General features: G+C 38.7%; 1 protein-coding gene across 2 annotated transcripts in view; it reads right to left on the bottom strand.

The window, feature by feature from the left end:
* The window catches only part of IARS1 (isoleucyl-tRNA synthetase 1), a 103,060-nt gene that overhangs the window by 44,135 nt on the left and 44,475 nt on the right, over positions 1-14,450 (bottom strand). For both annotated transcript variants that reach the window (XM_051627497.1, XM_051627496.1), the window contains exons 15-17: positions 8,073-8,199; positions 3,176-3,249; positions 2,623-2,817 (exon numbers count right to left, since the gene is read on the bottom strand). In XM_051627497.1, the coding sequence (XP_051483457.1) occupies positions 2,623-2,817; positions 3,176-3,249; positions 8,073-8,199 (396 nt within the window). The remainder of the gene's footprint in view (positions 1-2,622; positions 2,818-3,175; positions 3,250-8,072; positions 8,200-14,450) is intronic.

Genomic DNA, 14,450 nt, shown 5'->3' on the forward strand with positions numbered 1-14,450 from the left:
AGAACTCCAGCTGTTACCAAAGCACCAGCTCCTTGACAGACATGGGTAAAGGTGTGAGCACCAGACATTGAAGCCAGTGCTTTGATATTGCACCCCAGATGGGACAGAGTCAGGTAGGTGAAGACTTCCAGTCACTCTTATGCTAATGTGGAAACCAAAAAGCAATCTACTCCAGCCTGTCATGTGCAAGTCTCCCTTTGCACACTGCCTCCAGTACACAGCTTTACCAGCTGGAAACGGGATCTTTTAGTGGATCTGCACAGTGCACCACACCAAAGTTTAGATTAATATTATACTGTGAAAAGGCCCAACTTGTGTAAAAACTACAAATGCATTTGTTAATGGCACTAGAGAGCTTCATTGGAGGCATGAGATCAGACTTATCTTTTCACCTGTCACCTCTCCCACACATGCTTCAAAGGACAGCAACAGAAGAAACAGTGCAGTAAGTGTGTGTGACACATTAATCCATCCACATCCCCATCTCAAAAAGCTAAACCCTGAAACCTAAAATTTATCATTCCTCTTAAATTTTTACTGGAATTGTAAATACCAGACAGATTTTTTTAATCCACATAAAAATCCCAAACCTTTTTAATTCTGTTGAACTTTTACAATTCAATAGCTGCCTTGCACAGTATAAGAATTATTACATAGTAGAATTTTATTTTATTTTTTATAAAATGCATCAGGGAAAAAAAATCAGCTTCTGACCATGCCTGTTACATGCATTTTATGTCTTTATTGTATGTTTTTTGTCTCTTTTATTAAAAAAAAACAACAACAGGCAAAACCCCTACAATTATTTTTTTTTCCAGACAGAAGGAAAGAGGGGAAATGAAGTTTTTAATTCTCTTTCCATGGGCATAATGAGCAATGTCCCAGACAGACTAACACATGGAATTACTAGTATTACTACTTCTCAAGCTATTGTTCTCCATTCTTTTTCCATTCTAACACTTTACTAGCCTCCTTCAGTCCCAAAAGCATACCTGCTGCAATGTAAGCAGTTTTTCTCACAAATAAACAAAACCGATCACTTTTCTTCAAGATTCAACAGATATTATATAAAATATGTTGTATATAATGTTCCAAATTAGTATTTGTCAAATTAACAGTGACATATCCACATCCTCTACGCAACAGTCAAGAAAAGTAAAAGAAGAAACAGGCTTGACTGTGTACACTGGATTTAGCACTGCTTGAAGAGCAGGAGTTTGTCCCTCTACTGGTGGGTTTTATGCTCCTTGACAGTACTGAGCTGTACAGCAACACTGGAAAGCACCATGACTAATAAGCTGTGACAAAGTTGTGGAGAGCACAAAATTAAAGATCAGATGGCTTAACACAGACTACTACTTTTTAAGAAAAAAAGAAAGTCACTATACATGTAAGAGGTGAGACTCAGACAGAGTATTTTAATCACTTTCATGGAAAAAAAAAGTTTATTAAGTTCATCAGGTTTCTCTCATGCTGACCTGTGAAGTACTGCTTTGAGGACCCATTAAAAGCATTATGCCTGACACTAATTAGGCAAGGGGCACCTATATTCTGAGCAAGTATTTAATTTGCCACGAGAAGTCCACCTTTTACTAAGTGATCCTTAAGTGGTCCCTCCCCAGCTGCCAAACTTGCAGATGTAACTTCCATTTCAGGAGGTTTGCATCACAAGTAAGGGGTTGCATAGAGAAGACACCTTCTGCTACATTAATGAAACTCATTTTTATTTAGCATCATGCCTCATGTTTCTCTGCTCAAGCCTCCTGGTCTTGATCAAAGCTTGATTAACACACAAAAGCAAACATCTTACTGCTTTGTGTGGGTTGGGTGGTTTGCTGAGGGAGGAGTGGGCAAAAGAAGTACCAACTACGTTCCCAAAGGAATTTTGTTTATTTAACACTAATAACTCGAGGTACTGGAAGGAAGAGCATTACTTGTACATAGTCAAATGTACTAACCAAGAACACAAAAAATTCATCTTAAAAATCTGTCAGTTCTCACAGCCAACTTCAAACTTAAAAAATAGAATAAACACTTAAAAATGCCAGAACTAAAATTGTATGTATGCCTGCATGCATGTATGTATGAGAACATTATCCTGAGAAAATCTGAGATCAGGGAAAAATTTTCATCAAGCATTTAAGCAGAGAGGAATCAACTAAGATGAAGCTTTCAGTTAGAAAACTGGATTTTTGTAAATAAGATGTTAACAACGTAAGTTTTGACGTAAATTTCCCCCCCACACACTCATATAAAACCAAAATTCAAAATCTAAGGGGCAAGAATTACTAGCCTACACATTGGCTTGAAGTCCTCCAAGCACAGACTCAATTGCTGTTAACGTTTTGAGCAGGTAACTCAAAGTTCTATGAAAATTCAGCTGCTGAGACTCTTCCTGAGAAGGCCAAAGAGCTGCCCTATTACCTAAAAACGTTTTCCACAAGGTCCAGGAAAATTGCTTGCTAACGTGGTGTCTTTCTGCAACACATTTGTCACCAAGCTTTAGAATACCTTGCCTTTTACTGCAGAAAATCATATATTTACTGACCCTCCACAACATTAAAGGATCATACATGCGTAACAGCGGAATTAATATCACAAAAGAAAGTGGCAGGAAATTACCATCCTCGGGTTTGGTCAATGCCTTCAGCAATGAAGTCAGCAGGGAAAGCATCTTCAAGTTCTTTTTTGTTTTCAAATGGATAATGGACTTGTGCATAAGGCATGCTTCCACTCTCAAACCAGCAATCAAAAACCTCAGGGACCCGGTGCAGGGAGCCCTTGCCACAGCGGGAGGGGATCGTCAGGTGGTCGATGCTGCGGGGAAGAAAAGAGCTTGATACATTCTAAACAAAGACAGGAATTAGCACCAAAAGTTCACGCTGTGTTTGCACATTAGGTATGGCAGGAGTTTTGGGTTTCATTTTAATCACTCTTCAAAATGCTCAGCACTTCTTTTGACAATTTTTGTAATTTGAAGCTCTTTTAGAGATGTTTATTTTTATTAGCGTTGTCCAAGACAGGAGAAAGGGAAACTTATACATGTTAATTACAAGTCCTCTCACTACTTTTCTGTTTTCCCTAAATCTGTTTCCCAGGGTTTGGGCAAAGAATACCAGTTTTTATGTCTGCTCAATTACTTTTTAATAACTAGTTAACAGTCTCCATGACCAACCTTTCTCGATGGAGATCTGTGACTCTCACTCCAGACAGCTCTTCCAATTCTGCTACAGAACCAACACAAACTACCTGCAAGAGACACACAAGAAATTCAGTCAGTTATTTGCAAGCAGCAGCAATTTCTGTTAACAGTACACAGGAGACCTGTAGATCAGTCAGTATCTTCTAAAAGAGCTGATAAAGCTGACATGCCAATAAAAATTTTTGTATAAGGTCCCCTTCTTCAATCTAACAAAGCAGCAAATGAGATCAGAGACCATCACCCTGATTTAAAACAATTCATGTCAGAATAGTTGGAGACTTGAAAGACAAAGCATGTTGTCCAGATATCAAAAAAGGCAGGGTTTTGTTGTCTGGGTTTATTGAGGGGGAGGGTTCATTGTTGTTTTGTTTTGTTTTTCTTTTCAAAGAACCCATAACACAACCACCTCAGAAAATTCAGTGATCCTGACTTTTATACAAATAGAAGTTGCAGATCCCAGGCTCCTGTTCTGAAGCTTAAGTAAGCAGCTAAATTGCTCATAATTGAGTAGCAGTGTTCCAGCCCAGGTACACTCAACTGTTCATATTAATCGCATCTTACTTAAAGTGAAAAAACGTGTCACAGCTAACAAGTGGTTGTTATGAAAGGTACAGACTTTTCCTGGGTTTACTGCCATCAACACACTAAGAATAAAACAAGAAGTTTCAGCAACAGACTCGCATCAACTTCATGAAATGTTGATGAAACATAAGATGGGGAAAAACTGCATATAGGACTGGTATCTTTGCTTTACATGTTAATGAAGTTTAAGCCTCCCAGAGATTTATGGCCCTGTCTCACCTGGCAGGATTCACAAGCCACAAACTGCAGCACAGGTCTGGATCTTGGCCAGCCAGTCCCACATGCTACCAGTCCAATTCAGAATTGCCAGGGGAAAGATTTGGTTTTGACCAATGTGACAGGGCAGGAGTTAAAGCAGCATTTGTCACATGAGCTTACTTCCTAGCTTGCTCTTAAGATACAGTAAGTCAGAGTACTGCTCAATTCCTGTAACTGGTCTTAAATATATGCATACGTATACACACAGAAACTAGGACTAGCTAGTTGGGGTGGTTTTATTTCTGATTAAACTGTCAGGAATCAGAGAGACAGAAACTCAGCCTGATTTGGTCTTTAAGCCATGATTTTCCCAGTCTGATTCAAATGCTGATCTGCATTACTAAGTACAGCCTTTTATTGTTATACTGATTTGGAAATGTAATTTTTTCATTACTTGTTTGTCTTACTTTACTATAGGAAATGAAGCATTACAATGATTATGACAGGGAAGTACAACAGTCTACAGTGGGGGATTGATCCCAGTTTAAAATAGACCTTTATAAATAAAATATTTTTAACCCAGATCTGTTCTTCATTCACTGTGTGGCCCCATGAACAATCATACAAGCTCAAGTGAGCAGGCAGCAGGTGCTTAGTTCAGCACTGCTGGCAGAGGAAAAGATTTTAATAGCAGCATGGCTAAAAATTACCCTTGGATACACTGACTACTTCATCCTTGCTAGGCTTAATATTTGAACATTCACACCATGCTCTGGGTTGTTGCTTTTTGAAGCAACAACTTTTATTTCATTTATTTCAAGCTTACTTATTTCAATACTCAAGTAAGATTCTGTATACTGGATGCAACTGCAGAACTGCACCCTGAGGAACACATTCCTAGAAGAAACAACCCCAAATCCACATGAAAAATCCAACAGCCACCAGAGGAATGCAGCTATCTCCACACTGAAAGAGACTGCCCCTGTTTGAGTCAGCCAGATGAAGCTACTTCATCCCAAGGGTAGCTCATTAGATACTGGAAGACAAGAGAACAGTACAGCAAGTAGATGCTAATAAAATCTGATCCCTCATTAGGCCATACCCACTCACTTATGCAAGAAAATAAAAAACACCTGATTTATGCTCTTAAATCAAAGCTATGGCTTCGGATACTTTCTTCAACAGAAATGTCTACTTTAGTAGCCAGGCCCCTTTCCCAGTCACTTTTTCCTCCTCCATTCATCTTTTGGCCACATCAACAACAAAACCAGCTTTATCAACATTTAATACTGGACAGTAAAGACTGCAATATCTAGGCTGGGACTGGGGGCTGTTTCAGCATCACTGAGACCTAATGTGAACTCAGAGGTTAAGGTTAAATACTCTTTATGAAATGAATATTAGCATTATATCCAGGATTATCCATGTAAATAGGAAGAACAAAGCCATTCAGCAGCACTCATGGATCTCAGTGTTCCTGGGACATAGTTCTGCAGTCCCTGCTAAGTACAAATGTTTCCTTGGTTTGTCATTTTAGCTCTCTTAAGTACCTATAATCCAAGAATGAGGAGCATTCACAGGAACAAGCAAGATATTCTGGGATCTTCAGAAAGCATCTTCTGAATAGTAATTCGAAAGAGAAATGACAGCTAAGGTCAGCTAAAAGTGGCAGCCTTAATGCAGGCTCAGAGCACCCTTCAGGAGAGCACAGCCAGAGTCCTCTTGTTCCAAATCTTACTCAAGACTGGGAGCACAAAAACGAATGGAGGGTGAACAGTTTACATGAGTGACAAGCAAGGGAAGAGAGGATTTCCATAACACCACTGAGTATTTGATACTACAACTTGTATGCAAGTCCTATAAAATTAACCAATGCCCACTTGATCAACATGGGTGCTATATTAAAGAATCTTATTATCTAATCCAAATGAGATGTGTTCCTCCACTGAGAAGATCACTGAGATTTAGGAATGTAAAATGATGCCTGCAAAAATGTGATAATAAACACAAGCTTCAGAATTTAACTTCCATTATGTCTCTATCTAGCAATTATAAAATAAAACTAAATAAACTAAAATAAAAGAAAGGCTAAAATAAAACTGTGGGAAACCAGATACTGATTTGTAATAAAATTCACTTTAATAACAATTAATTCACCTCACTGTATATTAAATACAGAACTGGTATTACTTCTCCAGGATTTAATATGCACAGTATAATTGCATGTGACAAAGTGTTCTTTTGAGAACAAGACATGAAGTGGAGGCTCTGCAATCTCACATGGCACTAGGCTGCAATAAAACTAAGTCAGGACATTCTGAGTGGATATTATTTCTATACAAGAGCAGACATTACTTATGCCTTAAGTTCCACATCATTTCCAATGGGGTTTAGTGCTTACACTACACCCCACATGCATAAAAAGAGAGTGAATATTAAAAAACCCCTAACTTGAAATTTAGCATGGTCCAGAATACTGGGCTATTGAAACATAACATTCAGACTCTAGAGTAAACAGAAACGTGTAACTTCTATGGATAAAAAGAACAGACCCACTGGCATTTCTATCATCATTCAGAACACCCAGCCCCAAATAATATATTTGCAGCTAATTTTAAAGAAAAGGTCAATATTGCAAGATAGACATCACACTTCTAAATAATTTTAAAAAACAAATCTTAAAAAGCAAAAATCTGCGCACACAGGAATACAGACATTGGGAGACTGGACAGAAAATTAAATATTATTAGAGGCAAGGAGTGGGAGTAAAGTAGCCTTTACACAACCTTTTTCAGCTGCAGAACCAAGTTTTGAAGTAATTCAGCACAAAACTGAGCCTTTTCTTTGTCTATGAAAACCTGTTACACTGAACAAGGGACTTAAATTTTAGTTTGAAGACTGACAGTTTATACCTTAAAATTCTGAATAAATGTTAAAAATGAACTATTCTAAGAGGCAGAAGCACTTGGCTTTGCCAGTAATTTACAAACATACTCATAACATAAAATAGAATTCAAATGCCAAAGCTTTCTCAGATCCTTTAATCACAATTGCCAGGATAAACTCCCTCCTTTCCCCCATCTTTCCCTGCCTATCATTAAGATTTCCAACAAAGATGAAATAAAATGTATTTTATGGTGCACACTGAAGCAATAGTGCAGTTTAAGACAACCAAATACTCTTCTGGCATATGTTTTCCTATTTCAGGTCTTACACATCTAAAACCAAAACTAACACTTTTTCAAATCAAGGGAGATAAAACCAAAGGCTTGGGACGCTGCTGCCATCAGTGTTTACCTTCCATGGACATCCTGACATTGATTAGCATTTTCTATTTCCAGCATGAGGAAGGACTTACGTGTCTAATGGAAGTAACTCACATAGAAAAAAACCCAAAAACTTCAGGAACAGGTTAAAACTTGGTGTTTTGTCACTCAGAAAAGAGCAGTCATCAAAACTGTGTAGTATACACTTGTGCAGTTAGCTTTATGCTACCCATTGCAGGGTACCTTACCAGTGAAAAAATAACTGATTTCTAGTATTCCCATTAAACACTTTCATCATTCCACCAGATTCACATTTTCACAGCCTATTACATTCATATTTGTAGCACTACAAATACATATTTTTACTGTTCTACTATGCTGGACCTGCTCTTATGCCTTCAGCAATTCATTTGGCTTCAAGAACTGAGCATTAGAATTTCAAAAACAGTCTGAAAGGACCAAGTGAAAACAAACCAACAAACAAACCTCTTCCTTGCCATCTTCTCATTGCGTTTGTCATTTCCATTGCATCTACCATCGCTACAAATCCTTCCAGGAAAGATAAATTTTATTCTAATATAAAACCCAAGAAAAATGGCTTGCAGTTTTCAAGCAAAAGCAAAGCAAACATGCATGAACAGAAGTGCATGCACAGGTATGCATGCATCTGTCCTCTAATATATAGGGGATATTCAGATACTCTTAAGATATATTAAGAGAACTGAAGCAGTAGAAGGCCTCACAGAGTAGTTTGTCAAAATAAGCAAAACAGGGTGTACAGACAGGCTTTTCTGTCAGCTGCAAACCTTTGTTTTCTTACTCACCTCCTCGAAATCCTCGCTGACCCACAAGGGGATGGGTGTTCCCCAGTACCGGTTTCTAGAGATAGCCCAGTCTCGGGCTTCTTTCAGCCAGTTCCCAAAACGCTTCTCCCTCACGAAGTCTGGAACCCTGTTCCAAAAAGTAAGAGAAGTTTTCTTTTTGTCACTGTGTTCAAGTTATAAGAAAGCTAGGAAGAATGGTTATATTTAACTTCATCCACAAAACGAGCGGGTTTCCACAGAGCGTATGATTGGAGCACATTCATGTGAGGGCTCTGGCTGCTGCAAGGCCTGTGGGCTTGCTGCCCAAGATGCAACACCTTTTCTTCTGCCTCTCCTTCATCTCCAGGAAAGCTACAGGAGTGAAAAATACCATGCTTCTTTTTACTCTAAAATAACTTGGTCAAAATACGTGCAACACGTAGATTAATTAAGAATGAAACCATGTCCAAAAATCCTGAGGACAGTCCAGCACCTGAGGATTCTGGCTAAAGGTGAGTGACAATCCCACTGCTTTGTTTTACATAGATTTTTGGGGCTGAAAGAAATGACAAAGTTTCCAAAGCCTGGAGTAATAGCATCAAAAGGCACCTTGCATTTACCATGGGCATCCAGGTATCTGCATGTTATCTTTAGGCTTGGAATATAAAGAAATTCCAAGTTGAAATACCCTAAAAAAACAACAAAAAAAGCCTTTTCACACTATCTCCACTTTTGTTCTCTGATTAAAAACCAAAAGTACCACTCATGCCAAACACAAAAACAGATCAATACTTACTAAAAACTCATTTTGAGCACTAAAGGGCTCTGAGGGATGTTAAAGACAAATTTTCATCACATTTAAGTGTCTTGGAGCCCAATGGTAACATCAGGATCTGATGCCCAGCAAGTTTCCTGGATGTGCAAACCTGCCTGACTGATTAGAAACTGATTTTTTTTCTCTTAGCATGTAAATAAATAATTAGCTATTGACACAATTATAATATAGGAGGTAAGGAAAAGCAATGGGTTTTTAGGTCAACTACACACCCTCTTCATGCCTAAAGGTGCATTTAAAGAGACCACGAAACTCTCAGGATTAATGACCTTGAGATCATGTCATAGATTGACAGAAGCTGTGAATGAACAGCCAACAACAATACAAATAACACTAGAATTGAGTTTTTGAGCAAACCATGGCAAGGTTTGCTGGGTTTGTTTTTCCAGTGTAACCAGAGGGCCCTTCCAAACGGAAGACATGGATTTAGAAATTCGGAGGTTCTAAAGAAAGAAACAGCCAAACTACAGAAAACATATGGTCTCTTCAATCTTTTCTTCTTGAAGCTCTTGATCCTGCATCAAATATGTTTTTCTAGATCATTTAATCATAGATCAGCTCCAGAAGTAGTAAAAAACAAAGAATCCTTCAGAGGAAAAATTAAAAGAATGGATTCATACGACATAAGAAGTAGGATTTGGCCCAGTAGCAGGATATTTAAGAAGTGTGAGCATCCCTCAGCAATCTACTGATGAAAATGGAAGCTACTGTCTTTCAAAAGTTTTACCCATGATGATGCCATGTGGAGATCTGAAGACTTCTTGGTACCAATATTGTCTCACATGGATAAAATCTACCATTAAAAGGCTCACTAAATACCAGCTTGAAGTTCACAGCTTCAGGTCTAGATTTACTTTTGGCTGCAAATTTATCTTTCGTAACATCTTTTAAAGAAAAATGTATAATAAAAAATTAAAAATAAAGTCAGTGACTAATGTTTGATGTGACAGCTGTTCCCCAGCTTTGAAATGTAGAAATGTATACAGGCTTTTGCCATTTGTTTTAGAGTGGGACTCATTACGAGTAACCTTTTTTGTGGTGACCTTAAGAGACCCTCTCTCCAAACACAAGTGGAAACTGTTCAAAGATCATTAGCATTTGCCTAACATTCCACTAATGTGGAAAACTTCTCTTTACATCACTCCTAAACTAGTTTCCATTTTTCAGAAGTTGTTAGACACTGATTAGCTGAAATTATTAGTCCCATTTAACATAGCTAGAGGCTGAAACAATCCCCCCATGACATTTAAATGCTAAGAGTTTCAACTCTGCCTCCTCAAAACATGCATGAAAAATTAATTTTATCCCCAAAGTGGACATTAACCACAAAAATATATGGGGGGGGTGAGCTCCCTCACTCTCTCTCTCTGAGCTATGAAGGCACATAATTTAGGTCTTCTTGTAAAATTGTCTCACCCTTCTGCCAATTTTTAGCGGAACATAAAACACAAACCACTTCATCATCAAACCACAAGGAACTACATTTGCAACAATGATTTATGGCACTTTAGGGCTATGACACAGAAAGAACACTGACATAGCCATTTAATAAGAGCAGCCTGTATCTCAAACAGATTTAGAGCCCAGTTTGACCAGCCCTACCAGTCAAGCAGCTCTTCAAGACTACAGCCTGTTCCTTTTATCTAGTCTCACTAGATTTAGCTACAGATACCTGACTAACATTTCTGACTTACCTACACATCATAAGGAACAAAAAAAGGAAATAAATAAATCAGCAGCACCTTCTATTTAAATATTGCACTAAGCAGAAAAGACAGTACAGAGCATTTTCAACGATGTTGTTATTAATACCTGATCATTATGTTACATCAAGTCCAGGTTAGTGTTTCTGCAGGGTTTTTTTCTATTTCTTTTTGATCCTTTCCTCTTAGAGATTCTCTTAGTACTTCTCTTGCAAAATTTTAATAAAGAAACAGCTATATATTATTAGTTAAGGAAGCATTTTTTACTCTTCACTCTCCACAAAATCATTATTTCTTAAGTTTGCAGAGAAATTACTTGTTTTACTCAACTAAGAAAAGCAGGGGCAGCCTGAGGAAGGCCACTTTCCAGAGAATTCTGCTCCCTTTGGTCCTGTGCATTAAGAACCCAAAGAAAGTTGGCATCACCCTGAGACTAGATAGTACTGTGTTTAATCTATCAGCCCACAGTCTTCCTCAGAATTCTCAGATAGTTTTTCCACCTGTATTCACAGAATCACAGAATCTGAGGGGTTGGGAGGGACCTCGAAAGATCACCCAGCCCAACTCCCCTGCCAGAGCAGGATGACCCAGAGCACATCACACAGGAATGTGTCCAGGTGGGGTTTGAATGTCTCCAGAGAAGGAGACTCCACAGCCTCTCTGGGCAGCCTGTCCCAGGGCTCTGTCACTCTCACAGGAAAGAAGTTTTTCCTGATATTCACATGGAACCTCCTATGCTCCAGTTTGCACCCACTGCCCCTTGTCCTGTCACTGGACATCACTGAAAAAAGCTTAACTCCATCTTCCTGACACTCACCCTTTACATATTTGTAAACACTGATGAGGTCACCCCTCAGTCTCCTCTTCTCCAAGCTCAAGAGACCCAGCTCCCTCAGCCTTGCCTCATCAGGGAGATGTTCCACTCCCTTCACCATCTTTGTGGCCCTGCCCAAATACACTGCAAATACATTTCTATACATTGCAAACAGAACTTGCCATTGGTAAGACTGATAAAGCCACAATTGATACTGATGCTGGTCGTTGGCTCCAGGAAATTCTGGATTGTGGTAAACCCTGCTTATCTGAACCCAAAAGTTGAGAGAGCCCCTTGGAAGTTCATGGCTGCACAACTTACCAGACACTGACCTTTGTGCATCAAAACTGTCCTCACAGCATGGGTAGTTAAAAGGTTTAAGAAGAACAAAAAAGACAAAAACAAAGGCAAGACTACCCACAGATTTTCCTGTTTTACAACACAAAGATACATGATAAAAGCCCTTTCCCATACACCAATATGCAGGCTCATGTTTAACCAGGTATCTGGAACTAACCCCCTTCAGCTTCAAAGCACCCATCTCAGTTTTATGCTGGTGATCACTAAGTTTGCAGTTGGGTGTGACAAGTGAGGTGACCAGTGCTGCAGGTCAGAGCAAACCACTGCTACTGGCACTGCACAGATTCAGATCTCTGGAAAGGTCGAGCTCCAGCATCAAACAGTTCCACAAGGTTGCAGCTGAAATCAAAGCAACTTCTGTCCTAACACCACCTTGCTGCAGCTCCTGAAAGTGTGCTGTTAGAAACACTTTATTTCCCAACTGACCTACAGTTTGTGCTGGTTTTGACCTTCAAGTTTCTCTGCAAAATGACACAGATAGGTCTTCATGCTTCTTTCTCCAACATTTAGCAAGGTTAAGGAGACTGCTGTCTCAGCAGGTCGTGAAGCTCTTGATTCATGAGTGTAGAACAGTGTGGGATCACAGCTATTTCTACTTTCTTGGCACCCAGGACAGTGCACTAAATAAACTTCATTTCAGCAGTTAAAAAGTTCAGGGAACTGACCTTTGGAACACAAAGGAATAAATATTGATTTGTCAAATTATAAATTAGAAAGATTTAGAATGCAAATACATCAGTTTCAACCTGTTTGAAAGCTCATTTCCATTTTACTCTCCCAACTTTAAAACTCTATCATAACAAGCTGCTGCTGCTGAAAATCATTAATTTTTCCAAATTTGTATGTCCAGTTTTGAATGCTCCTATTTGGGGTTTTGCTAAATCCATGCATTGCTAAGCCCTTTGCACAGTGAACTCCCACATCCTTTCTTGGTAGCTCCTCATTTACATAGTGTCTCAAAAATTCCATTTGACTAGCAAAAAAACCCCACCAAGAGCAAAACTAAATCTCATCCTTTAACAACATTTACTAGCTTATTTCCATATAAATTGTTTTCTTTGCCTTCCAACTCTACATACTACCCAGCATACAAGCCACACAAGTAACGTGAGCATGGATTTGAAAACAGTGAATTAGTGACCATCTTCAATCCAAGAGCAGGAACAGGTGCAGTAACAGTTACCACAGCTGCTGATCCAGTGACTTCACATCACCACATTAATACTCAAGCAACAACATTGACTAAAATTAGTAGATTCACTTTCTGCCTCTTGTCCCCAGAAATGTGCAGGATGTAAAAAAATCTGAATTGTTGTATCATCCAGAGGGAAACTTACTAAAAGGACTAAGTCATCTGTTCCTTTTCTCTACATATATTTTGATGTCTCTCTCTTGTGCTCAGAACAGAACTGTAAATACTGAATTAAGCTTATTACTCCATTTCAAAGCTCAGATGTGCTCTGCATGACTCCCTGAGTTGGCTCACCTTGCCCTGGCCACAGGATATAGAACTGTCTCAAAGCATCACTGTCCCTCTTTTCTGTAAACACAAATATCACTGCTGAAACAAACAGCTGTCAAATATTGCCACAGCAGAAGCCTCACACATTTTATCATCAATTTGCCATTAAAAGCTGTTAAGATATAAGAAAGATATAATAATTCATTCTCACTCTGCATCATTCTTCTCATCAGCCAATTTGAATGACATTCTTTGAAAAACCACAGCAGCTTTATGCATTGGTGAAGATTTACTTCATAATTACCAACTAAAGGAAGCTCTTAGCTTATGAATTACTTGAAAAATAGTCCCCTAAGAGTTAGTACATAAAGTAGATAAACAAGACACTCCCTTAAACAGTGTGAATTAGGAAATCTAATACCAGATCAGCACACAGCATCTGATATGTTTGGTTCTCAGAAGATGGTCCCAGATCTACCCTTTCCTTTGGACAGCTAGTAACTTTTTCAGTGACACCTGCAATCAGGAATCACTTACATACCTGGAAAGGAGGAAGTTAACTGAGTTTTAAGAGCCAAACAAATGCTGATTAAGTAGTTATCCTATATATTTTAAGTAAATCTGTACAGATTTTAAATTCATACTATAGCAGCTGTTTTTTTTTTTTGTTTTTTTGTTTTTTTTATTTTAGGTGTAGAATCTCCTTTTCTTTTTAAACATTAACTAAGCCTTAGAAGACAGAGTCTTAAATTCCATTATGTTAATTTAATAACAAGCCTCCTTCAACATGCCCTCAAATTGATTTTTAATGCTTTTTAATTCAAGGAGATAAAATAAGCAACTATTCGTGCCCTTTTGACACTTTAATTAGCACCAATCTATAACATGGACCTAATTAAGCACTGGGGGAGGTGGGAGAGAGGAAAGGGGGAGAGAGAGGAAAGGTCAGCTGTTTGCAAAGCAGGCAGAATTGCCACTGCAGCAAGACTCCTTCTCCTCCTCAATTCACAAAAGCTGATTAGAACGGGGCACAGCCACACACCCCACACAAGTTGGGGTTGCCTCCACCCGTGCAAGAGCATTTTCTGCTTCTGTGCAGCTTACATTTGCTAAATGAATGGTGCTGTCAGTCATTTCAATACAGCAATGTTTTTCTTCACTCTTTTATCCTGGTTCCCATGGCAACAAACACTTTAGCCTGAGCCTGCAATGCTGCTGCAGACTG

The sequence above is a fragment of the Apus apus genome, chromosome 9 (assembly GCF_020740795.1).
Source record: "Apus apus isolate bApuApu2 chromosome 9, bApuApu2.pri.cur, whole genome shotgun sequence".
Lineage (NCBI taxonomy): Eukaryota > Metazoa > Chordata > Aves > Apodiformes > Apodidae > Apus > Apus apus.